Source organism: Chiloscyllium plagiosum, chromosome 41 (assembly GCF_004010195.1).
Source record: "Chiloscyllium plagiosum isolate BGI_BamShark_2017 chromosome 41, ASM401019v2, whole genome shotgun sequence".
Classification (NCBI taxonomy): domain Eukaryota; kingdom Metazoa; phylum Chordata; class Chondrichthyes; order Orectolobiformes; family Hemiscylliidae; genus Chiloscyllium; species Chiloscyllium plagiosum.
In genome coordinates, this window is record NC_057750.1 from 16867341 (window position 1) to 16894418 (window position 27078).

General features: G+C 44.9%; 1 protein-coding gene across 2 annotated transcripts; it reads left to right on the forward strand.

The window, feature by feature from the left end:
• chp2 (calcineurin-like EF-hand protein 2) lies at positions 1 to 24047 on the forward strand. Of its 2 annotated transcripts, XM_043681022.1 has the most exons (7): positions 7 to 153; positions 3964 to 4036; positions 11888 to 11968; positions 12418 to 12542; positions 15146 to 15207; positions 17817 to 17939; positions 21517 to 24047. In XM_043681022.1, exons 1-7 carry the CDS (start codon positions 87 to 89, stop codon positions 21568 to 21570), a joined length of 585 nt encoding a protein of 194 aa, XP_043536957.1. In that variant the 5' UTR covers positions 7 to 86; the 3' UTR covers positions 21571 to 24047. The 2 variants fall into 2 exon arrangements, with proteins under 2 accessions (XP_043536958.1, XP_043536957.1); XM_043681023.1 differs by lacking the exon at positions 11888 to 11968 and having other exon boundaries at positions 1 to 153.
• Positions 24048 to 27078: the final 3031 nt, after the last annotated feature.

Consider the following 27078-nt stretch of genomic DNA (forward strand, 5'->3'; position numbering starts at 1 on the left):
GTCAATCTCCTTGGAAGGGGGCGAGGTCATGAAGTTCCAGAGTTTCTGTACAAGCTGCAGCTTGGGGGAACAGGAGGCTTGCAAAAATGGGCTCATATTCTTCACATCTGTCCAAGATCGAGGACGTGCAAGGAATTATCCAGGAGACAGGCTGTGAGTGCCCGGGCTGGTGGGGATGGGGACAGACTGAGATTTCACTGAATTTTCCGGCTGGCTCTCGCCTCCTGGTGAAATCAGCACTTGGTTTAAACTGAACACACTCCGGCTCCAGCGCCTGCAGGGAGACACTTGAACTTGCTCCAACCTGACAGCTGGGAGCATTGAAACCTGCTCTCGATTTTAAACACGGTGGCTCAATGGTTAGCACGGCTGCCCCACAGGACCCGGGTTCGATTCCAGCCTCGGGCAACTGCCCTGTCTGCAGTCTGCACATTCTCCCCTTTTCTGCGTGGGTTTCCTCCCACAGTCCAAAGATGTGCGGGTGAGGATGGATTGGTCGTGCTAAATTGCCCACGGATGTGAAGGTTGGGTACATTAGTCAAACTCGAGAGTGTGGTGCTGGAAAAGCACAGCCGAGGAGTAGGAGAATTGACGTTTCAAGCATATGTTCTTTATCTCCTGCTCCTGGGATGCTGACTGACCTGCTGTGCTTTTCCAGCACCCCACTCTGGACTCTGATCTGCAGTCCTCCCTTTCTCCTGCATTAGTCAAAGGCATGGGTCCGAGTGAGTTACTCTTGGGAGGGTTGGTGTGGACTTGTTGGGCCGAAGGGCCTGTTCCCACATTGCAGGGATTCTGTGGTGTTTTTAATTTTGTTATATGATCAAATGTTGACAGATACTTGGCATGGTTTGGGAGGAAGGGGTTTTTTAATCGGAGATGCGCACGAGGATTCAGGCTGGCGGTGTAAAGGAATACTTGCATTTAGGTAGCGCCCTTTTATTCAGGTTGTCTCAAAGCGCTGGATGGCCAGTGAAATGCATGTCTGGAGTGCAGTCATGGGTTGTCATGTTGGCAAACAGGACATCCACTCACATCGAGCGAGATCCCACATGCAGCCAGGCAGATCACCATTTTTTTTGGGATGTTGATCAAGGGGTATATGTTGGCCAGGACACCGGCAGTAGGGCTCAAGCCAGGTCTCCTCTGGCCCGGATAGTAGCGGTATCCTTCCTAGCCCCCCCCCCAGCTGCCCCAAAAAGGGAAGGCAAGCTATTGGTTGAAGGTCCAGTACCCATTGCCATGGCCTGATGGTGGCCATGCTTGCTGGAGTGGAACTCAATGTTGCTGGCTCTGACACAATGCTCGCATTACAGAGTCAAGTATAAGAATGGGAATGGGAGGATATCCTGTCATTTGGGATCGGAAGAGAAATGAGTGGGAACAAGCAAATATTGGTGACTGTTTTGTGTGCGCTTTGGCGACTGCATTGTGTAGGGAAGACAAGATCTTGCCCCACAGTAATTGAGCTGAGGCTGAGGTGGGGGTTGACTGTCGTAAACTGTATTCTCTCATGCTAATCCCTGAAGTGCTGTTTTATGTTCTTTGCAATGCTGTTGAATTAAGCTTTTTTTTAAAATGTCACTGCAGGGAGCTCAAAGGTCCAGAAACAATATTGGGGCAATCGGGCACGTTGTACAATGTTTACTCACTGGCCATAAAGGTTCCCAGGGGATGGGTGTTGGCGGATCAAGCATTCCCAGAAGCCAGCCAGCTTGTCCCGAGTCTGCAATTCTGAGTGTGCAGGCTGCAGAATGTCACTGGTTCACCCTCGAGACATAGCTGACTCGATTTGCAAAGCCAGAGGTTCCCGCAAAGTGCTCCATTTGGTGGTCTAGCTTCTGGGTCAGAAAGACGTGGAGTTCATGTCCCACCCCAGAGACTTGACGTACAATCCAAGCGGACATGTTGGTACAGCTCTGAGAGAAGACAACACTGTAAAAGGGCGGCACAGTGGTTCAGTGGTTAGCACTGCTGCCTCACAGCACCAGGGACCCAGGTTCAGTTCCACCCACGGGTGACTGTCTGTGTGAAGTTTGCACATTCTCCCTCTGTCTGTGTGGGTTTCCTCCAGGTGCTCTGGTTTCCTCCCACAGTCACAAAGATGTGCAGGTTAGGGTGGATTGGCCATGCTTATATTGCCCCTGAGGTGCAGGTTAGGTGGGTTAGCCATGGGAAATGCAGGCGTATGGGGGTGGATCTGGGTGGGCTGCTCTGTGGAGGGACTCAATGGGCTGAATGACCTGCTTCCAGACTGTAGGGATTCTGTGGTTCTCTGGGAGATATTAAACTGAGGCTCAGGTGCTTAAGTCAGGTCCACTGGCCACTACTTCAACAGGGGTGTAGATTAGAGTGGTGCTGGAAAAGCACAGCAGGTCAGGCAGCATCCGAGGAGCAGGGAAATCGACATTTTGGGCAAAAGCTTTTCATCAGGAATCCCGATGAAGGGCTTTGGCCCGAAACGTCGATTTTCCTGCTCCACGGATGCTGCCTGACCTGCTGTGCTTTTCCAGCACCACTCTAATCTAGACTCGGGGTTTCCAGCATCTGCAGTCCTCCCTTTTGCCTTTTTGACGACTTCAACGGGGGCTATCCTTAATGTAGCCAACATCGGGTGGCCTGTCGTGGCCGCATTGCCATCTGTAAGAGCTTGCTGTGCCCAGAGTAATTGTGACATTTCCTACATTAGTGCAATGGCTACAGTTCAAAATGTACGTCAGGTGACTTTTGCCGTTGTGAGGTGGCAAAAGGTTCTGTATCAATGAAACCCCTTCCTTGTATTAGAGGGAAATGGGGGAGAGTTGGAGGTATCAGGGTGGAAGCCAGTGTTGCCCACTGGGCATCGCTGACTGGGAGCCAATGGGAGGAGGGCAGGTATGTTGGCATCCTCAAATTGAGAAAAGTTTAAAATGATTCTCATTCTAAAAAATGGGAAGACAGCCGATCCAATGGTGGCACGGTGGCTCAGTGGTTAGCACTGCTGCCTCACAGCGCCAGGGACCTAGTTCGATTCCCGCCTCAGGCAATTTTATGTGTGGAGTTTGCATGTTCTCCCTGTGTCTGCATGGGTTTCTTCCGACAATCCAAAGATGTGCAGGTCAGGTGAATTGGCCACGGGAAATTGCCAAGTCAGGGGTAAATATAGGGTCGGGGGATGGGTTACCCTTTGGAGGGTTGGGGTGGACTTATTGGGCCGATGGGCCAGTTTCCACACTGCAGGAAATCTAATCTAACCAAAATCTGAACAAAAATAGCGTTCCTGGGATGAAAGAGCCTGAATAAAAGGGGGCAGCATAGTGGGACTGCTGCCTCACACCGCCAGGAACCCGGGTTCGATTCCAGCCTTGGGTGACTGTGTCCCCCGTGTGCTCTGATTTCCTCCCACAGGGCAAAGATGTGTGGGTTAGGGTGGATTGGCCATGCTAAATTGAGAGTGTGTATTCCTTTCTGGCAAAGCCCAGAACTGGGAGCAAGTTTCAAAATAAGATGTAGCCTCTGTAAGGCAGAGCTGAGCATGAATGTCTTCTCAGAGAAATGTTCATATCTCGAGATCTGGCTCACTGAATTACATTCAGGGCTGATTTCAGCAGGTTTTTAATATATAACGGTGTTGAAGACCATCAGAGGTTTGCAAGATGGTGGAATTGAATCCACAGTCAGATCAGCCATGGTGTTATTAAAGCAAGCTCACTGGGTAGAATAGCTGACATCTTCTAATCCATAGGCTGTGGGGCGTGGGATGAGATGTGTTTCAGTAGAATTCTGTACAAAGTACAGTGATGTTTTATACATTGGAATATAATTTTGCACATGGGAATCAGTCGAATTCGAACGCAGCAGCACAATTGCATACTGTCCTCGGATGGCAAGCTGCACTTCCTTCAGGAAGAAATCTAGGTTTTAATCATTGACAAGGATCAGAGGACTCTGGAACTATTTACTGATGATAAATCATTCTTTCAGTCACTAAGGCTCACATTTGTCGTCTCTACGATCGATTTGAAGAGTTGGACAAAAATAACAAGGGAACGTTGAGGTGAGTATAAAAAAAATTAACCATGGAAACACAGTGGCCCCTCCTGCACATGAACATGAAGGGTTAATGGTGTGGGTGAAGCTTTAGTGGGCTCACCAAGGTGGACATTAGGGGAGAGAAGCTGAAGAATGGGCATCAAATCAGGCTGGTGTCCATCTCAAATCAAGAACCTTCTATTCCCCCAAATAAAGACAACAGAGGTTTATAGCAGGGTATATAAGGTAAGGGAACCGTGGTTTACTGAAAAAAAATGCATCTCTTGTTAAGAAGAAGGAGGCTTATGTGTTAATGAGGCAAGATGGTTCCGATGAGGCGATGGAGAGTTACAGATCAGCTAGGAAGGATTTAAAGAGAGAGTTAAGAAGAGCAAAGAGAGGACACGAGCAGTTTTTAGCAAATAGAGTAAAGGAGAACCCTAAAGCTTTCTATAGGTATGTGAGGAATAAAAGGATGATTAGGGCAGGAATAGGGCCAGTCAAAGACAGAAGTGGGAAGTTGAGTGTGGACCCTGTAGAGATCAGAGAGGTGCTAAACGAACATTTCTCATCGGTGTTCACTCAGGAAAAGGAGAATATTGTAGAGGAAAAGAATGAGGTACGAGATATTAGACTAGAGAGGATCGAGGTTAGTTACGAACAGGTATTATCGATTCTAGAAGGAGTGAAAGTAGACAAGTCTCCTGGGTCGGATGGGATTTATCCAAGGATTGTCTGGGAAGCTAGGGAGGAGATAGCAGAGTCTTTGGCTTTGATATTTGAGTCATCATTGTCTACGGGTTTAGTACCTGAGGACTGGAGGATTGCAAATATTGTGCCCTTGTTCAAGAAGGGCAGTAGAGATGACCCAGGTAATTGTAGACCAGTGAGCCTTACTTCTGGTGTAGGAAAGGTTTTGGAAAGGATTATAAGAGATAAGATTTATAATCACCCTGCAAGCAACAATTTGATTTCAGATAGTCAACATGGTTCGTCAAGGGCAGGTCGTGTCTCACAAACCTCATTGAGTTTTTTGAGAAGGTGACCAAACATGTAGATGAGGGTAGGGCAGTTGACACGGTATACTTGGACTTCAGTAAAGCCTTAGATAAGGTTCCACATTGTAGGCTGATGGAGAAAATGCAGAGGCATGGAATTGAGGGTGATTTAGCAGTTTGGATTAGAAACTGGCTTTCTGGAAGAAGGTGGTTGATGGAAAATATTCAGCCTGGAGACCAGTTACTAGTGGTGTTCCACAAGTTAAGAAGGCATACAGTGTGTTAGGTTTCATTGGTAGAGGGATTGAGTTCCAGAACCGCAATATCATGCTGCAACTGTACAAAACGCTAGTGCGGCCGCACTTGGAATATTGTGTACAGTTCTGGTCGCCCCATTACAGAAAGGATGTGCAAGCATTGGAAAAGGTGCAGAGGAGATTTACCAGGATGTTGCCTGGTCTGGAGGGAAGGTCTTCTGAGGAAAGGCTGAGAGACTTGGGTCTGTTCTCATTGGAAAGAAGAAGGTTAGGGGGGATTTGATAGAGACATACAAGATGAGCAGAGGGTTAGATAGGGTAGACAGAGAAAGACGTTTTCCTAGGATGATGACGTCAGCTTATACGAGAGGGCATAACTACAAATTGAGGGGTGATAGATTTAAGACAGATGTCAGAGGCAGGTGCTTTACGCAGAGAGTGGTAAGGGCGTGGAATGCCCAACCTGCAAATGTAGTTAACTCAGCCACATTAGGGAGATTTAAACAATCCTTGGATAAGCACATGGATGATGATTGGATCATGTAGGGGGACAAGCTGAGAATAATTCACAGGTCGGCGCAACATCGAGGGGCGAAGGTCCTGATCTGCGCTGTATTGTTCTATGTTCTATGAAACAGGCCATTTGGTCCACATCTGTCCATAGCTAATCCACCAATGTACCTGTCCATATGTTTCTCAAAATTGTACTCTCTTCCACCACTACCTCTGGCAGACACTCACCACCTTCTGTGTGAAAACGTTGCCCCTCTGGAACCTTTTATATCTGTACTCTCTCGCCTTAAACCTATGCTTTCTAGGTTTAGACTTGCCTACGCTGGGGAAAAGCTGTTGACTATCTATGGCCTGTCATGATTTTACAGACCTCGATAAGGTCACCCTTCTGTCTCCTACACTCCAAGGAACAAAGTCCCAGCCTATCCTTATAACTCGGAAGCAGCACGGTGGGTCAGTGGCTAGCAGTGCTGCCACACAGCACCAGGGACCTGGGTTCAATTCCAGCCTCGGGTGACTGTCTGTGTGGAGTTTGCACGTTCTCCCCGTGTCTGCGTGGGTTTCCTCTGGGTGCTCCGGTTTCCTCCCACAGTCCAAAGGTGTGCAGGTCAGGTGAATTGACCATGCTAAATTGCCCATAGTGTTAGGTGGATTAGTCAGGGGTAAATATAGGGGTCGGGGAGGTCCTTAATGAATACTTTGCCTCAGTATTCACTACTGAGGGGGGACCTTGACATTTGTGAGGACAGCGTGAAACAGGCTGATATGTTCAAACAGGTTGATGTTAAGAAGGAGGATGTGCTAAAAATTTTGAAAATCGTTAAAAGTGGGTATGTCCCCTAGGAGAAAGTGAGGTCTGCAGACGCTGGAGATCAAAGCTGAAACTTTATTGCTGGAACAGCACAGCAGGTCAGGCAGCATCTAGGGAACAGAAGATTCGACGTTTCGGGCACATTCCTGAAGAAGGGCATGTGCCCGAAACGTCGAATCTTCTGTTCCCTAGATGCTGCCTGACCTGCTGTGCTGTTCCAGCAATAAAGTTTCAGGTATGTCCCCTAGGCCAGACGGGATATACCCAAGGTTACTATGGGAAGCTGGGGAAGAGATTGCTATGCCTTTGGCGATGAAGTTTTCATCCACACTGTCCACTGGAATAGTACTAAATGGCTGGAGGGTTGCAAATGTTATTCCCTTGTTCAAGAAAGGGAATAGGGATAATCCTGGGAATTACAGACCAGTCAGCCTGACATTGGTGGTGGGCATATTAATGGAGAAGATTCTGAGAGAGAGGAATTATTATTATTTGGAAAAGCATAGTTTGATAGTCAGCATGGCTTTGAGAGGGGCAGGTCATACCTCACAAGCCTTATTGAATTATTTGAGGATGTGACAAAACACATTGATGAAGGTATTTTAGCAAGGTGTTTGATAAGGTTCCACAAGATAGGCTTATTCAGAAAGTAAGGGGGCATGGGATACAGGGAAATTTGGTTCTCTGGATACAGAATTGGCTGGCCCATGGAAGACAGAGGGTGGTATTAGATGGCAAGTATTCAGCCTGGAGCTTGGTGACCAGTGATATTCCGCAGGGATCTGTCTGGGATATTTGCTCTTTGTGATTTTTATAAATGACTTGGATGAGGAAGTGGAAGGGTGGGTTAGTAAGTTTGCTGATGACATGAAGTTTGGTGGAGTTCTGGATAGTGTGGAGGGCTGTTGTAGATCACAACAAGACATTGACAGGATGCAGAACTGGGCTGATAAGTGCAAATGGAATTCAACCGAAAAGTGTGAAATGATTCATTTTGGAAGATGGAATTTGAACGCAGATCACAGGGTTAAAGGCAGGATTCTTGGCAATGTGGAGGAACAGAGGGATCTTGGGGTCCATGTTCATAGATCCCTCAAAGTTGCCACCCAAGTTGATAGGGTTATTGAGAAGGTGTATGATGTGTTGACTTTCATTAGCAGGGGGATTGAGTTTAAGAGCCAAGAGGATATGCTGCAGCTCTATAAAGTTCTTGTTAGACCACACTTGGAATATTGTGTTCAGTTCTGGTCACCTCATTATAGGGTATAATTTTAAGGTGATTGGAGGAAGGTTTAGGGGAGACGTCAGAGGAAGGTTCTTTACACAGAGAGTGGTGGTGCGTGGAATGCACTGTCAGTGGTGGTAGTAGAGTCAGATACATTATGGGCATTTAAATGGTTCTTGGATAGACACATTCTTGACGAAGGGCTTTTGCCTGAAACGTCGACTGTCATGCTTCTCGGATGCTGTCTGACGTGCTGTGCTTTTCCAGCACCACACTCTCGACATAAATGATCTGAGAGTAGGATAAAAGGTCGGCACAACATCAAGGGCCGAAGAGCCTGTACTGTGCTGCTATGTTCTATGCTAACACTACCATTTGTTAAACTTAAATATGAGATTTGGACTCTGTGATGCAGTAAAAAAGGTAATTACTGCCTTGTTAAAATGTTCCAGCTTTGTGCATATGTGATGGAAATGGTTGAGGTCTCATCTCCCCAGTTGGGGAAAGGTCAACTTAGATTGATGGCTATTGTGTTTAGAAACGTCTGTCAATTATTTTGAAAAAAAACATTTGTTGCTAACTAATGCTTATCTTATGCCAATTGTTACAACACTATGGCTTTAAGAGGTGTGTTTTCTCTTGATTTTTGTCGAAGTGGATTTGATCCATCCAAGTTAATAAACAGCTTGTGAGTCCTTGGAGTTTTAAAGTTGGAACAACAAAAGCAACGCGAATGGTCGCAGTCAGGCTCCCATAGAACCAGGGGTTTTGGTTTAACTTCCAGCAGTTGCTGGGTGTTGATGCTGGATGTGGAAGCTGTTATTCGCCTCTGTCTGTTAAAGCTAAAAGCTGGGGTTCTCTCTGTCAGAGTTGCACGGGAGACAATCAATGTTACTGAATTTGACTTTGCTGAAGGTGTGTTTATAGGATGTTACTAGATCGGAACTGCCTACTGGTTAAACAATTTGTTATTCTGTAAAGTTTTCTTTTCTTCATTCATTCACGGGATGAGGGTGTCACTGGCTGGCCCAGCATTTATTGCACATCCCTAATTGCCCAGAGGGCAGTTGAGAGTCAATCACATTGCTATGGGTCTGGAGTCACGTGCAGGTCAGACCAGGTAAGGATGACAGTTTCCTTCCCTAAAGGACATTAGTGAACCAGACGGATTTTTCCTGACAATGATTCATAGTCATCATCAGACTTGTAATTCCTGATTTTTAAACTGAGTTCAGATTCCACCATCTACCATGGCAGGATTCGTAACTGGATCCCCAGAACATCAGCTGAGCTCCCGGAATAATAGCCTAGTGATAATGTCACTAGGCCATTGCCTCCCTTATTATTCTAATTATTCAAATGTTATTCCAATTCTTCTTTCTTTTGTTTGTATTTTAATTATAGGGTAAGAATAAAGTATGTTTTGGTTAAAGCTGAGTAGTCTAACCATTCAAATTACATCTGTAACACACCACCTTATACTTGCCTTTAAATAAGATAGAAGTGAAGGTCTGCGCTAACTCTAGATACATATGAGGGGGCATGATCTGGTCCATAACACACACACTGTAGTGTCTAAGAATTTTTTAAAAATTAATTCATAGGACGTGTGCATTTGTTGTCCATAAAATGAATGCTCTCTTGTGAGTTTAGCTTTATGTTTATTGATGTGTTGATAATTATTGTTTTTGATTAATTCCTCTAATACTGCATCTATGAGAGTCTAAAGACTTCATTTGTTAGCACAAATACAGAAGGTATCATCAGTTAATCACTATATCACCAAAATAAAATAAAAAGAAGTACCTGAAAACCAAAATGTAGCATCCAAAAATAATCAAAAAGTGTTCCTCAAGAAGATCTCAAGAGCACTGGGGAGAAAACTCACTTTGTGTACTGTCTTATCACCATCCATCTTCACTGACTCTGTCCACCTTAGTTCACCTTGTGTCGCAGCAAGTAATTAGGAAGGTGAATGGAACAATAGCCTTCATTACAAACAGGATGGAATATGAATTAGGGAAGCCCAATATTAATGACTTGGATGAAAGGACTGAATGTTTGGTTGCCACATTTCCTGAGATTACAAAGATTGGTAGAAAAATGGGTTGTGAAGAGAAAATGAGTCTGCAAAGAAGGTTAAGTCAACGAGCAAAATGTTGACAGATTGAACATAATGTCGGAAATCATGAGCTTTTCCACTTGGCAGGAGGAATGGAATAGCAGAATATTGTTTACATGGAGAAGGTTTGCAGAATTCGGTACAGCGGGATCCGGGAGTCCTGGTGCATGAATCACTTAAACTAGGCTCCAGTTTCCATCCCCCTATTGTAGGCAGGGAGTTGGGAGAATTCCTGACTCTGAAGTCCCTTTAAAAATGACTGTCCAAACTTTCCATTTTAGTGTAGTGTGTGTAGATCAGAGTTTGGGGTAGGCAGCTTGGGAAGACCTGAATAGAGGATGGCCAGTTTAAAGGAAGCAGACTGAGCAATAATCTACAATGAACAGTGTTCAAAGATTAAAAAGAAAGATCGAAATATAAAATATCATCCCTGCCCTAACACTGCCTCAATCCCCATGCAACAGGATACAACAGGATTTGGTCATTTGGAAAGTTGGGCAAAGAAATGCCAGATGAAAGTTAATCCGGACAAGTGTGAGTGATGCACTCTGGGAGGTCAAATGCAAGAGGAAAGTATACAGTAAATGGCAGGATCCTTAGGAGCATTGACATACAGAGGGATCTTGGGTAAAAGTCCATAGCTCCCTGAAAATTGCAACACATTTGGATAAAGTGATAAAAAGGGCGTACGGCGTGCTGGGGCATCGAGTGTAAAAGTTGGCAATTCATCTTGCAGCTGTATAAGAGTTCATTTAGGCCATTTTTACATTATTGTATGCAGTTCTGGTTGCCACAGTATAGAAAGGATGTGGAGGCTTTGGAGAGGGTGCAAAAGAGGATATTGCTTGGATTGGAGTCTATTAGCTATAAGGAGAGGGTGGACAAACGTGAATTGTTCTTGCTAGAACATCAGAGGCTGAGAGGTGAACTAATAGAACTATATAAAACTATGAGAGGGGTGGATAGGGTGGATAGCTGGAGTTGTTTTCCCAGGGTGGAAACGTTAAATACTAGGAGCCATAGTTTTAAGGTGGACGGGGGTAAGTTTAAAGGAGATGTACGAGGCAAGTTTTATTTTATCCTGAGGGTGGTAGATGCCTGGAACACAGTACCAGGGAGATGGTCAAAGCAGACATGTTTAAGAGGCATTTGGACAGACACATGAACAGGCAGGGAATAGAGAGATACGAATCATGTGCAGGCAAATGGGATTAGTTCAGAATGGCATCATGGTCGGCACAGATATGGTGGGCCAAAGGGCCTGTTTCGGTGTTGTACTGTTCTAAGTTCTTACTTAAGGAACTTATATTTGCATTGGAAGCAGTTTGGAGAGAGTTCATGAGGTTGAATCGTGGATTGAGGAGATTGTCTAATTTGGGAAGGTTGAGCAGATTGGGCCTGTACTCATTGTGTGTAGAAGAATGAGCAGTGATCTTAATGAAATGTAAAAGTCTCTGGGGTTGGGAAGCTTTGCAGGGTAGATGCTGAGAAGATGGTTCCCTTGTAAGGATATCAAGAAAGGGGGACCCAGTTTAAGTAAAGGGGTCTCCCATTTAAGATGATGGAGGAATTTCTTCTCGAAGAGACTCATTTGACTTTGGAATTCTCTTTCCCAGAGAGCACTAGAGGCTGCATCATCATGTATACTCAAGGCTGAGTTAGATTGATTCTTGATTCAGAGTCAAGGGTTACGGGAGATAGGTGAATATTTGAAGGGGCAAGGAGCAAAGTGGACCTGGAGCCATGATGTCCTTGAAAGGTGAGGAAGACTCAAAGGGCTGAATGGCCTACTCCTGTTCCTAATCCAAACGCTCTTTGCTCCACATTATCGTCACCCTGCATGCCACAGCCCAATCCCAAACTTCTGGTGACCCTTGCTGGTCTGAGTTCATGTTTCTCCCACTTGGTACAACATATAGTGCAAACACAGTTCTGGAATTTTCTTTCCAGCCGGGAAGATTTCCAACGGATTGGAGAGCTTGCTGTGAACCCACTTGGAGATCGGATAATCAATGCTTTCTTCCCAAACGAGTAAGTGATTTAGGGTGAGATTGTTGTACAGGAAGAAGGAGAGAGTTCGTGTAAATCTCTCGTGGGAGGGGTAGATGTATACATAACTGGCCTCCCTTCTGAGGGGTGCGGACGTGTGTATGTGTCTCTGTGTCTGTGTGTGTGTATGTGTGTTGCCTGTATGAACTATGAATGTCTACAAGGAAATTATCCTCAAATGTTATAAATTACTGGCAAGGACTCTACTATTTATTATTCATTAATGGGATGTAGGACAGCTGTTGTGGGTGTGCATCGCAGACACAGTGGGGCTGACTCGGTGCTGTAAGAACTTTGCCGTAACTGAATAGATCTTTGAAAGAGCCAGCAGGGTGCTGACGGGCTGAGTGGTCTCCTTCTGTGCTATAATCTCACTACGATTCCCGGCTCAGCTCACCTTTGGCCTTTATCCCATCTGGAATTGTTTACAGGAGGCAGACTCTGGATTTCCGCTCATTCATCCGGATCCTGGCGTGCTTCCGACCCACAGTGAAAGACAAGACCACCGATCCCAATGCACCAGAGCCGATTAACAGTCGTACCAACAAGTTGCGGTGTGAGTGTGCATTTACCCAGAGTTCCTTACCCGTCTTCAGCCTGATCCTCCTGCCTGCTTATAGACACCCCCGAGCCCTGACCTTGGCATTTTGCTTTTATATTGATCTCAGATAAAACCATCTCTGATCACTTGTGTGGATCACATTCCATCCACATCACCTTCCCAACTTCCTTCGGTCCAGCCAAGGGAAGGTTTTCTGCCAGTAACCACAGTGCTTTTAGACTGCTGCCTAGCTAGCCTCTGGCTCCCTCTTTTCACACTCTGCTGTAGAGGCGGATTTGTTTAACCACAGGCTCCACCTCCACCTTTTAATAACCTCATCCCCATTGAGCCATTCCTGTCCCACCCCCATCCCAGTCCATTCCCTGTAGTATCACCTTTATCACCCACTTACACAGGCTGTAGTCTTGCATAGGGATAACAAAAAGCATGTTTAATCATTCACCTGGCCGATCCACTATTGAGTTCTGCTGCTGTGTGTGTAAATTGCTCACTGCTCCACAGTCATCCTGCAATGGTAGCACTGTGGCTCAGTGGTTAGCACTGCTGCCTCACAGTGCCAGGGACCCTGGGTTTGATTCCAGCCTCAGGTGACTATGGGAGTTTCTTCTCACAGTCCAAAGAAGTGCAGATTAGGTAGATTGGCCAGAAGAGATGCAGGATTACTGGGATATGTTAGGGGAGTGGGTCTGGGTGGGATGCTCCCTGAAGGGTTAGTGGGAGCTGAATGGCTTCTTTTCACAATATAGGGATTCCATGAAAGCAGTGTGAACCCTGTAGCAAAAATGATCTTCTGAAACTTCTCTTTTTAAAAATTATTTCATGGGATTCGGGTATCATTGGTGAGACCAGTGTTTATTGTCCATCCTTAATTACCCTTGAGAAGGTGTTGGTGAGCTATCTTCTGGAACTGCTGCAGACCATTAGGTAGACCCACAATGCCCTTGGGGAGGGAGTTCCATGATTTTGACCCAGCAACACTGAAGGAATGGTGATATATTTCCAAGTAAGGGTGGTGAATGACTTGGAGAAGAACTTGCATGGGATGGTGTTCCTTTGTATATGCTACCCTTGTCCTTCTAGATGGTAGAGGTTGTAGATTTGGAAAATACTGTCTAAGGAGCCATGGTATACACTGCAGTGCATCTTGTGGATGGTGCACACTGCAGCTACTGTATTTCGATGGTGGAGGAAGTGAACTTTGAAAATAGTGCATGGGGTGCCAATCAAGTGGGCTGCTTTTAACTGGATAACATTGAGCATTTGAATGTTTTTGGACTGCACTCATCCCAATATGTGCCTTCTAGATAGTGGACAAGCTTTGGGGAGTCAGGAGGTAAGATACTCGCTACAGATTGACCAGTTTCTGGCCTGCTCTGTGCCTTTATCTTTCAGCTGTTATCCTGGGGAACAATTGATATTTTTATCAGGCGTTGAGACTTGAAAATGCAACTTCTGAATTTCAAATTAAATATTAAGGGATAATTACTACATTTTTATTTCAGTTTTTATGTTTATTCCAAGGAAAGGGTCAGATGTTAAAGAATTGATGCCATTTAGGTCACAATTGGTGTCCTGGGATTATTTTCCATTTTAGCTATGCACTCTAGTGAATAAAGTTAAAAATCACACAACACCAGGTTATAGTCCAACAGGTTTATTTGGAAGCACTAGCTTTCGGAGCACTACTCTTTCATCAGGTGGTTGAAGCAGTGCTCCGAAAGCTAGTGCTTCCAAGTAAACCTGTTGGACTATTACCGGGTGTTGTGTGATTTTTAACTTTGTCCACCTCAGTCCAAAACTGGCTCCTCCACATCATGACTGTAGTGAATGACATGATGGTTGCCCATGAGCTGTCAATCATTTGTATCAATCCTAGTTTGGGGCCACTGCATTTCACAGAACTGTGCTAGAGCTGAGTACATCTCCATTTATGACCTTGCGTTATATAAGAGGATCTAATGATGTTTTGCATTGAGCTGGGTTGGGGTTACAGGACTGTGACAGAGGGCCATGGATCACAGGATCCTGGCTCAATACATGTGGATCTTGTCATGTTCAGTTGCACAGTGTTTGATTGTGTGAACCTGCTTACTGATCCATACTCAAGGTGTTTGATTAGTTAAGCCTGGTTGTTGACTTAGAGCAAAATAAATAAATACCATAGACGTACTAAGAAGTTTAGCTGGAAGAATGAGTGTAGATATTTTGTCACCGCACAGATATTTTCAATTTTCAAAACTTCAGCACACAGAAATTCGTGTCTGAGCGAATGAATAGAAAACAGATTTGCACCTTCATGATTTCTCAGCTAAATTACTTTCACCTGCCTGATGTGGGGAAGGGGGAACATCTGGAGAAGAGTGAAGAGGGCATTCCACTGGAAAAGAAACTTGTGAGAACTCTGTCTTCAGGAAAGTGTGGCCTGGGATTGTCATCACTCTCCCAGTCCCCCAGGTTGCGTGAACTCCCTGAATGTTGAGCAGATTTATTGTTGATGACTATTGTGGATGCCAATGATCTTTGATTGAATACACCTTCTTTAACGAGCTTTAGCTAATTTTAACTCGCTTTAACCAGCTTTCTCCTCCTTATTTCAGTTGCTTTCCAACTGTATGACCTGGACGGAGATGGGAAAATCTCCAGGGAGGAACTTCTTCAGGTAAAGGCTGCAATGACATTTGAGAATCAGAAAAGTGCCTTTTCCCAGTGAGCTATCAAAGCAGTAGTTTTCTTTACCATCTCTCTCAGTGGGGATTGCAACGTTTGCTGCAAGTTGTACAACTGGTCACCAAGGCCGTTAAAAAAGCAAATCAGCCAATGGGTTTTACTTTCAAAGGGATGGGATGGATAAAATTAGGAAGTCGTATTAAACCACACCTGGAGTGCTCTGAGCAGTTCTGGTTGCCATTATATAAAAAAGATATAATCACTGGGGAGGATACGGAGAGGATTTACAACAATGGTACCAGAAATATATGAGTATACATATTAGCAAAGATTGATCAGACTGGCTTTCTCTTATCTTGAGAAAAGCAGGCTCATTAAATGGAAGTTGTTTAAAAATCTGCAACATTTTGATTGAGTGGATATTTCCTCTGAAGGCGAAGAATGGAGCTAGAGGCTGTCAATATCAGAAAGTCCCCAAGAAACCCAACCGGGAATTCGGGAGACATCCAGGGAGTGGCGAGCATACAGAGCTTGAGGTCATAGTGAATCATATTTAAAGGGGAAACTAAACCTGGGAATAGAGAATTACAGTGGAAGATTTAGATGGGAAACGATGGAAGGAAGCTGAGGAGAAGCATAAATACTAGCATGAACTGTCTGTGCCAAATGGCCTGTGTATGCTGTGTGCACATTTAATGCAGGGTTTGTTGAGATGTATTGGATTGAGTTCAAGCTCTGTATGCGTGGTTCAGTCTCTCGTCAGAGGGTTCTAGCAGTGCCAAAGGAGTCAGTCAGAAATGCTATTCGTCAGCTGGTCAGGTTTTTAATCCAAATCCCTTTCAAGAGCTACCATGATCTGCATGCACCACCCTTTCTCATAATGCACACCAAATTGTAACAATGTCCATGTTTGAAGAAAAATCAGCTCCCCTCCACTGTGGGCTTACTTGCTCCCTATTTACTGTGTCAAAGCTCCTCATCATTTTGAACAGCTCTATTAACCCTGCTGTATAGTTATATTCGTTTGGGAGGCTAGATTAACAAGATGTTGGCCCTGGTGAGTATTAATATTAACTCAAATTCCTGGCAGCTAATCAATGCAGTAGTTTGAGTTGCTATAAGTTTGATACCAGTTTACCAATAAACATGTGACATACTAAACCATCAGTATGGTCTTTGGGTAAGGAAGGATTAGGGTTTTACACTGTTTCCAATCATGGAATAAGGTGTAATTTCAATGGCTTCGAGAAGTAATTGAACCGAAGAGCGAGAGACAGCCCATATGCAACATCAAAGAGAATCCAATGTAACTTTGGGCCTGTTTTCTGCTGCACACCGCATCCCACACATGCCAGAGGCCCTGTAAGATTAATCTCTTGGAATACTGCGTTCTGCAGAGACTTGAAATACAAGGAGTCAAATTGTTTGTTCTGTTTTCCTGTTGTCAAACAATGTTTTTATTGTGTCAGATCCAGCACTGAGTAAGTTTCTTTTTGTTTGTCTGAATATAAACTTGTTTCAGTGCTGTTTCAAAATATCTGTTTTAGCCGAGATGTTTGCCTGTCATTAGTCTCTTCACCACCTCTAGATGAATGGGAGGATCCCGTGTATTTTCTGACACATTAGTACACAATTGTGGCATCATTGAAATCCCTGGCACACTACTCCCATAGTGATGTCTTTAAAGCTGCAAACTCAAATTCCAAGGAGACTCCAATTGGGAATGGAGAACTCCAACTTGGAACCAATCCCATTCCTCCACCATAACCTGGCTGGAAGTGAGTGGTAAACCAAGGGTATACGTGTGGCTGGCACAGTGGCACAGTGGTTAGCACTGCTGCCTCACAGCGCCAGAGACCCGGGTTCGATTCCAGCCTCAGGCGACTGTCTGTGTGGAGTTTGCACATTCTCCCCGTGTCTGCGTGGGTTTCCTCTGGGTGCTCCGGTTTTCTCCCACAATCCAAAAATGTGCAGGTCAGGTGAATTGGCCATGGTAAATTGCCCGTAGTGTTAGGTGAAGAGGTAAATGTAGGGGAATGGGTCTGGGTGGGTTGCGCTTCGGCGGCTCGGTGTGGACTTGTTGGGCCAAAGGGCCTGTTTCCACACTGTTAGTAATCTAATGTGTCAGCAAAATGTCTGCTACACAGTTTCAGCATTGGAACCAGAGAGACAGTTGACAGACCCAGCCATAAGGAGACGTGAATGAATCATCGTGCCTTTCTGAGAAAAGTGGAACAGAGAATTGGAAAGGTGGTGGATGAACAGAAATCTAACCTGTTTACATAACATTCCTCAGGTATATTAGCAGTAACCATCCCATTCCACAAAAACCTATAAAATTTGATGTTTAAAAAATTATTTGTTTGTTGGGCTGCTTCAGGGGTTTATAATTAGGACTCAGTGTTTGTGAGCTGTCACATGGATCCTGAACAGTGTGTGAATGGGTGACCTCTTTGCGGGTTGCTGATCCAGGCATGTACCCAACCAGCCAATGGTACGTATCTCCTTTAATCCAGTGCCAGATTCTCAATGAACATCAAATGCAAGTCTCTCTCTCTCTCTCTCTCTCACACACACTCTGTCTCTCACACTCTCTGACAGGTGCTTCGTATGATGTTGGAGGCACAAGTTACGGATGACCAACTGGAGAGCATCACTGATCGAACAATCCAGGAGGCTGACCTGGATGGAGATGGCGCCATCTCATTTGAAGAGTTCCGAAAGGTATTGCTCTTTCACCAGCCAAGGAGCTGAGTCCAGTCGAGTGGTTGGGAAAATCCTGCTGTTTAGACAGTTAACCATCAGTTCATCAACTCACTATAGTCTGTGAAAGCACATGGATCATGGAGGGAACTGAGTCAACGTATGAACTTGATGTACTTCTTTGAAAATTCCGTCATGGGATAGGGGTATTGACAATCAAGTGACTATTTATTATACACCCCTAATTACCATTGAGAACGGGGCGGTGAGATGCCTTGGGGGAATTGGAGGGTTTCAGGGAGAGTGTTAGGATTAGTATGGGTATTTCAGGGAGGCGGAGAGGGAAATTAACTGAAGTTTCACTCCTGATCAATCTCTATTGATTCCTGCTTTTGGAGGTCTGGGTGGTGCAATGGGCTATCCCTGCCCCTGAGCTAGAACCTCTGAGATCAAGGCCCACTCACGGACTTGATGACCAACAAAGGTGCATTCATTCCAGCCACACAGGTCAGGTGTAAACTTGTAAATTCTTCCAACGCAAGCCACTGGCAGGTGGGAAGAGTGGGAGAAATTCCTGGTCCACCTTGGGATGGAGAGGACATTGGAGCCTATCCCATCGTTATCCATAGCTACAACATGCATGGAAATGGGAAGGGTGCTATAGCAACTTGTGGAGGCTGGTTGCCTGGGTAGCCAGATTGGTGCCAACAGCATAGGGTTCAGTGCCCATATCTCCTCGGTCTGAGTCAGGTGCTGTCTTGTTGCCCTACATATGGTGGCATTTGTGATGCTGTTGGTCAATCGTTGGCTCTCTGATCTTCGGGCACGTGGGGCAGGATGTTCCATCAGGCAGTGGGATCCAAGGTACAAGACTGCTTCCCTTTGTTTCCTTCTTTGCTGTTCGCCTTAATGATGACAGGGAACTGAAGATAACGGCTCTCTGTGTGGATCCTAATTGAAGGCTGAGTTTGAACCATCTGATAATGCTGTTTGACAAGGCTCAGGGAAGGACAATAACTGCCTGAGTGTTTATAGGACAGTGTCGTTAATTCTCAATATGTTTTGTCATACACTGTACATCTTTTATTTTGATCACACATTTGAGGTCTAGGAAACACTGTAAGGTCTGGCTAATATGCTTTTTATGAAGTCATTTCAATAAAACACAGCCCCTCAATTAAATTCCAATTATGACTTCCCACTTTCACCTCAGGAGTCTGCCAGTGTGTCCTCTCCATTGCTCAGGATCTTTAGCTTATTGCCTCTTAAGTTTCATTGTGTGGGCTAAACATGCATTCCATTTCTCTCCACATTCTGTGGTTACTGCTGCTAAAACTCAGACAGTGAAGAGCTCAGTGACCATCACTGGCCCGTTAAAGGGGTGACTTGTTTATTGCCCTCCAGATATTCCGCGTGAGGCCTCATTGCTCTCTGTAACGAATGTCCAACACTGCCCAGGCAACAGGCCTATTCATCGCATCACTTTCCCGGAAACTCCTCCCTATCTGAACTAAATTACGTATCTCGTAGACAGTTAAGGAGTTAATGGTTCCTGTTGTCCATTGCCATTGAAGAATGAATAAAGCTGATTATGGCTGTTTCGCCGTCAATTGTCTCCCGGGTTTGAGGATGATTCAGGGTTGGGAGTTTCTGCCATGATGGTCATCTTGTGACTAAATAGGCCAATCGTTGGCTCTCTGATCTTCAGGCACGTGGGGCAGGATGTTCTATCAGACAGTGGGATCCAAGGTACAAGACTTGCTTCCCTTTGTTTCCTTCTTTGCTGTTCGCCTTAATGATGTGGCAGAGTGGCTGTAGAGGAGGTAGGGCTGTTCACTTGTTACTGATATAAAACCATGCTGTCCTCGTGGAACTGAAGTCAAGAAGCACTGCACAGACTCTTTCATATCAAGTATCTCTCTCTCTCTGTTGTGTTAGCTGGGGCTCAGTGGTAAACTGCCAGCCCCTAGGTCACAAGGCCCTGGGTTCAAGTTCCACGTCAGCAACCCAAACACGCAAATCTCAAATGACGTTCCAGTGCTGCATTGAGAGAATGCTACATTCAGGGAGGTATAGTTTTCTTATGTAAGGTGTTAATGAGATCCCCTTTCCCTATTTGAGCGGGTGTTTAAGATCCCAGGACACTATTTTGAAGGAGAGTAGGAGAATTAACCCTGGTGTGCTGGCTAATAAACATATAAGTTAGCTGCAGGAGTAGGCTACTTGAGCTTGCACTGCTATTAACATCACTGTAATAAAAAACCAGGGTTAACACTCACACTGCCCTGCGATCTTAAACACCCACGCAAGCAGGCAGAGGGGAGCTCATTAATATCGTACCTAAGAATACTGTACCCCATCAGGGTAGCACTCCCTCAGTGCTGCACTGGAACGTCTCTCACGGTCTGTGTTAGGTTTGCTGAAGTGGGAATTTAGCTCAGGACCCTTGTGACCTCGGGGCTGGTAGTTTACCACTGAGCCCCAGCTAACAGCAGAAAGGTGTTTGACATGAAAGAGTCCATGCAGTGCTTCCTCTTATAGCCCTCCCTGACTACTCCACACTCTTGCCTGATCTCTTCCCTCCTTGCTTAACAAGAATCCATCACCTCAACATCACTGCTCCCACCACCTTTTCAGGATGAAAGTTCCAAAGGCTCCCGACCCACTATGAGAGCAAACACAAAAATCTCTATTTCTGTCTGAAATGGGCAATGCTTACTTTGAAAGAATGATCCCTAATTCTGGACTCTCCCACAAAGATTGTTTTCACCAGAAAGACTGCAGCTGAGAGGAGACCTTGTAAAGGTCTACAAAATGATGAGAGGCACAGATAGGGTGGATAGTCAGAGGCTTTTTCCCAGAGTTGAAGTTTCAATTACAAAGTGGTACAGGTTCAAGGTGAGAGAGGGCAAGTTTAAGGGAGATGTGCAACAGAGATCTTCCATGCAGAGAATGGTAGGAGTCTGCAACACACTGCCAGAAGAAATGGTGGAAACAGGTACATTGACGAGATTTAAGAGGCATCCAGATGATTACACAAATAGGGAGGGAATAGAGGGATACTGACCAAATAAGGGCAGAAGGTGTGTTTTTTTTAGTATTCGTTCCTAACAGGAAACATCATCTCCACGTCCACCCTGTCAAGACCCCCTCAGGATTTTACATCTTTCGATTGAGTCAACTCATACACTTCTAATCACTGGCAGATACAAGCCCAGCTTGTCCAAGCTTTCCACATCAGACACCTCCCCCATTCCAGATATTATTTTCAAACAATATCACAAGAAAAGGATCATCATCGCATTGCTGTTTTTGGGATCTTGCTGTGTTTTTCCTACATTAGGACAGTGATTTCATTGGCTGAACAGCACTTTGAGATTAGATTAGATTACATTACAGTGTGGAAACAGGCCCTTCGGCCCAACAAGTCCACACTGACCCGCCGAAGCGAAACCCACCCATACCCCTACATTTACCCCTTACCTAACACTACGGGCAATTTAGCTTGGCCAATTCACCTGACCCTGATCTGGCCATCATGAAAATTTCTATGTAAACGCAAACCTTTCCTTTTGTTTGTTTGTTTTCCACTTTGCAGTCACTCGAGAATATTAATTTGGAGCACAAGATGAGCATTCGATTTCTCCAGTAATGCCTGGACTGCTGCCCAGCGGAAGGTTCGCCCAAGATCTGTGTTCCTGAGGAGAGTAAATGGACTGAGATAGAAACTGCCGTGTTTTTGTTTCTGCTTTGAGATTTCAATGGCTTTCTTGAATCCCTCTCACATTTCGTTGAGTTTCTGCAGAGAGTTCGGGGTCTCTGCAGGGAGTGGGAGATTTTGGCATCATTCCCAACCTGTCGATCTGTTCTCTGGCAAAATGGGGGATTGCAAATCCATTTGGTGTTCTGGAATCAAACAGCAGAAAAGTCAGCTAGGGTTTCCACTCTGGGCAGAATTTAATCCATGCAATGGGGGCGCTCTGCATTGGCTGGAGAGCTGGTAAGAGTCCCACATCTCTTCTATTGGGGACAACACATTGAATTAACTTGCATGATCAACAGTGAACCTAGCCAGAGATCCAGGATCCTGGAAATCCTGCAATCCCCCCTGCCCGAGCAGAGGTGAACAATTGTCTATTGCAGGCAGCGCCACTGGGAGAGCGGTGGCTGGTGCTAGGAATACAGTCACCTGAGGTTGCAGCTCACCAAAGGGATCAAGCCACTGTTGAGTGTGGGTCAGAAGGTGGAGTGTGGAGGTGCTGTCAATGTGTCCCACCTCTCCAATGTCGGCTCCCTCAATCAGGCACTAAGAGCCAATGAGGTGGCTAGCTCGAGTCTAGAAAACCCATCTCAGTCGAAAGTGCTTTGTCACAGTCAGTGTTCACAACAGGGAGTCTGATGTGGGATGATGTCAGTCTATTGTCCTTGGAAGCAAATTGGGGGAGTCATGGGGCAACCAAGTGCCAAGGTGGGCTGTTTAAATGGCCTGTCTCAGTTCAATAGGACTTCTTCCCTCTTGTTTGCTTACATTTAAGCCCCCCAGCCATCACATCTCACACTCCATCACATTCCCACCTGCCCCACATGTTACCTCCATGTCAACTTGTGCCCAACATACCCCAATGGCCCCTCACATCACCCTTGACAACTCTAACCGCTTCCATTCTCATTTATCCAGTACAGGATCAACAAATCTTACAATGGCACATGAGGCTCTGCTTTTCCCATTCATAATTCTAACCTTTTTAAAAGAAAACTCGCCACAAACCAATAAAAATGTTAATCAACCAGACCTTTAAAGTATCAATAACAAATTATAAGTGTTTATTTTGAGGAACACTGTGCCATTGATAAAAGTGATCGCACAAAGCAGCTGATGATACTGTCAAAACCCTGTAAATCTAATTTATACATGTTACGCAACCCTGAGCGTAAATACAGGGTAGGGGAATGGGTCTGGATGGATTACTCTTCGGAGGATTGGTGTGGTCTTGTTGGGCCAAAGGGCCTGTTTCCACACTGTAGGGAATCTAATCTAATCATGTCAGACCTCATGCTTTGCTGAAGCCTTGACTCCCATAAAAGGATTGTGGGTAAGCTTGTTGACCGAGGTACAGAACAGATTGACCACAGAAGTGCTCCCAAACAAAATGCTCCCGATATGGAAAACTGACTGTGATTTTGTTTTCTTATTCCTTCATGGGATATGAGCTCTTGTTGCCGATCGTTAATTGTCATTAGGAGTCAACAGTGAACCACTGTCACAAACTGCCGCAGTCCATATAGTGTAGGGGCACTCTGTTGTTAGGGTGGGGGGATGTCAGGCTAACCCAATGACAATTAAGGAACAGCAACTATAGTTTGTTATAAAAACAGATCAGTACCCCAAATTACTGACAGATAAATTGAATCTTTAAGTACAACATATGTTTTTAAAAGAAAGACATAAAAGTCAAAGAATAGTTGAGGATGTAAATTCAGCAGCTGTCTACAATCCCTATGTGGATTGCAAGGAATCCAAGAGGAATCATGAAATGTGATACCCTGAAGAGTGTCATGGGAACTTCAAACAGAAACACCTCAAAGGGAGAGATGCCATTCAGAAAACTAAGCTGTGTTCTCCCATGGCTTATGTCATAGACTGATGAATTGAAAAAAAAAAGTCAGTTCTGGGCAAAAACCATTTTTTTAAACCATTCCAGAAGTATAAAAGTAAGGTAAGAGTTACAAACTAGCCATAACCCCGGTCTCTGTGTGTTAGTGTGCAAGTTTGTGGTTCAAGTTCTACTTGTGCTATGAAGAGGCACAGATGAAATTTCCTCTAGATGCTACAGGTAAATGACATAGCCTCCCTCTCGACTGAAACCAAGCCAAGTGAGCAAATCCATTGTTGAAAGAAAGTTAACAAAACCTTTCAGTTAACTGCAGAACAAAGGATCTCCAAACTGCCAAAAGCATTGCTGCCAGAATCACCACCTTAACATTTCACAATTGATTATTCATCGGCAAGTTGAAGATCAGTTTTGCTTTTTGGTTTCACTTGACGCTTCTAATCTGTGTGTATGTTTGACACATTTTAATGATTTTTTTGTGTGTTTTTAGTTGCTAATAAACTCACTCTCCATTTAACTTAAGAAATCCTGGTTAAATTGGACCGGTCCTGGACCTTTTGGACTGGGAAAAGGTCATGTTGGAAGGGATCCTTTTTTAAATGAATCTTGTGTGTCTAATGGAAACAAGGGCTGAACTAAGAAGAGGAGCCAGTTCCTGCCTCTTCACCTGGGGGCATAACCATTTGGGGATGTCCCATCCAGAATGATAATGGATCAGGGAACCTTTCCTGGGGGATAGTTGCAAACTGTTCCAAGTCCGAATGGTGACTTGGAGAGGGACTTGCAGGTGGTGTTTCCATATATCTGCTGCTCGTGTTCTTCTAGCTGGTACAGGCTGTGAGTTTAAATGGTGTTGCTGAAGGAGGCTTGGTAAGTTGCTGCCGTACATCATGTAGTTGGGACGTGCTGCTATTGGGAGTGTCGGTGGTGGGGGGAACCTAACAAGCGTGCAGTTTTATCCTGGATGGTGTTCAGCTTCTTGAGTGTGGTTGGAATTGTAGTGCTTCAGGCAAGTGGATGCCTGACTTGTGTCTAGTAGATGGTGGACAGGCTGTGGGATGCCAGGAGATGAGTTACTTGCTGCAGGATTCCCAGCCTCTGACCCGTTGTTGTAGCCACCGTATTTATAAAGAACAGCACAACGCAGGAACATGCCCTTTGACCCACCAAGCCATGACACCTTTCCAAATTAAAAACCTTTTGCCTCTGCGTGGTCTGTACCCCTCAATTTCCTGTTTATTCATGTATCTGGCAAGCTACCTCAGTTCAAAGCTGATACCCTCCAAAATGAGGCAACATCCTGGTAAACCTTTTCTATACCTTCTCCAAAGCCTCCACATCTTCCTGGTGGTCTGGTGACAAGGACAATATTCCAAATGTGGCCTAACTAAAGCTATATACAGCTGCAACATGACTGACCAATTTTAATGGAGTAAGTGGGTACTGCAGATGCTGGAGATCAGAGTCGAGAGTGTGGTGCTGGTAAAGCACAGCAGGTCAGGCAGCATGCAAGGAGTCGATGCTTCGGGCATAAGCCCTTCATCAGGAATGACCAATTTTCATACTCTGTGCCCCAACTAATGAAGGCAAACATGCCATTTGCCTTCTTGACCACCTTATCCACTTGTATTACCACTTCCATGGAACTGTGGACCTATACGCCTAGATCCCTCTGTATGTTGATGCTTCTAAGGGTTCTACCATTTCTTGTTTGTTGTCTGCACTATACCATCCCGAAATGTATCACTTTGCATTTGTCTGGATTAAATTCCATCTGTTATTTGTCCGCTTAAACTTCCAGCTTATCTATATCAATCCCTCTCACTATCTGCAACTTCCCCAATGTTTGTGTCATCTGCAAACTTACTAGTCACACCATCGACATTCTCCTCCAAATCATTGATATATTATAAACAACAAGGTCCCACCCAGCACTGATCCCTGTGGAACACCATTGGTCACAGATCTCCAGTCAGAAAAACCACCTTCCACCACTGCTGTCAGCCTTTTATAACTAAGCCAGTTCTATATCCATCTTACCAACCCGCCATGGATCACATGTGACGTCACCGTTTGTATTAGCCTGCTATGTGGAACTTTGCTAAAGGCCTTGCTAAAGTCCATGGGGGTAATTTTCACCTCCCTGCTCTTATCAATCGTCCTTATCACTTCCTCAAAATCTCAATCAGATTTGTGAGACACAATCTCTCCACACAAAGCTGTGTGTCTATCACAAAGTGTGCCTATCACGAAATCTGTATTCTTCCAAATGTGAGTAAATCCTGACAATGAGTAAATCAAATCATGATTGGTCCAGTTCAATGTTGAACCAGTGGTAATCTCCCGGATGTTATAGAGCAGTAGAGATGTACAGCACGGAAACAGACCCTTCAGTCCAACTTGTTCATGCCAACCAGATATCCTAACCTAATTTAATCTCATTTACCCGCACTTGGCCCATATCCCTTTAAACTCCTTCCTGTTCATATACCCATCCTTAAAAGTGTTGTACTTGTACCATCCTCCACCACTTCCTCTGGCAGTTCATTCCATACATGCACCACCCTCTTCGTGAAAAGGTTGTCGCTTAAGTCCCTTTTAAATCTTTCCCTCTCCTACCACAGGGAAAATACCTTGTCTATTTATACTATCCATGCCTCTCATGATTTTATAAACCTCTATAAGGTCACCCCTCAGCCTCCGATGCTCCAGGGAAAACAGCCCCAGCCTATTTGGCCTCTCCCTATAGATCGAATTCTCTAACCCTGGCAACATCCTTGTAAATCTTTTCTGAAACCTTTCAAGTTTCACAACATCCTTCCTATAGAAAGGAGACCAGAATTGCATACAATATTCCAAAAGTGGCCTAACCAATGTCGTGTTCAGTTACCACATGACCTCCCAACTCCTGTAGGAGAAAGTGAGGACTGCAGAAAGAAGGGCTTATGCCCGAAACGTCGATTTTCCTGTTCCTTGGATGCTGTCTGACCTACTGTGCTTTTCCAGCAACACATTTTCAGCTCCCAACTCCTGTACTCAATACTCTGAACCAATAAAGGAAAGCATACCAAACACCTTCTTCACTATCCTATCTACGTGTGACTCCACTTTCCAGGAACTATGAACCTGCACTCCAAGGTCTCTTTGTTCAGCAACAGTCCCAGGACCTTACCATTAAGTGTATAAGTGCTGCCCTGATTTGCCTTTCCAAAATGCACCACCTCACATTTATCCAAATTAAACTCCATCTGCCACTTCTCAGCCCATTGGCCCATCTGATCAAGATCCCATTGTAATCTGAAGGAACCTACTTCGCTGTCCACTACACCTCCAATTTTGGTGTCATCAGCAAACTGACTAACTGTACCTCCTATATTCACATCCAAATCAATTATATAAATGATGAAAAGTAGTGGACCCAGCACCGATCCTTGTGGCACTCCACTGGTCACAGGCCTCCAGTCTCAAAAGCAATCCTTCACCACCACCCTCTGTCTTCTACCTTCAAGCCAGTTCTGTATCCAAATGGCTAGTTCTCCCTGTATTCC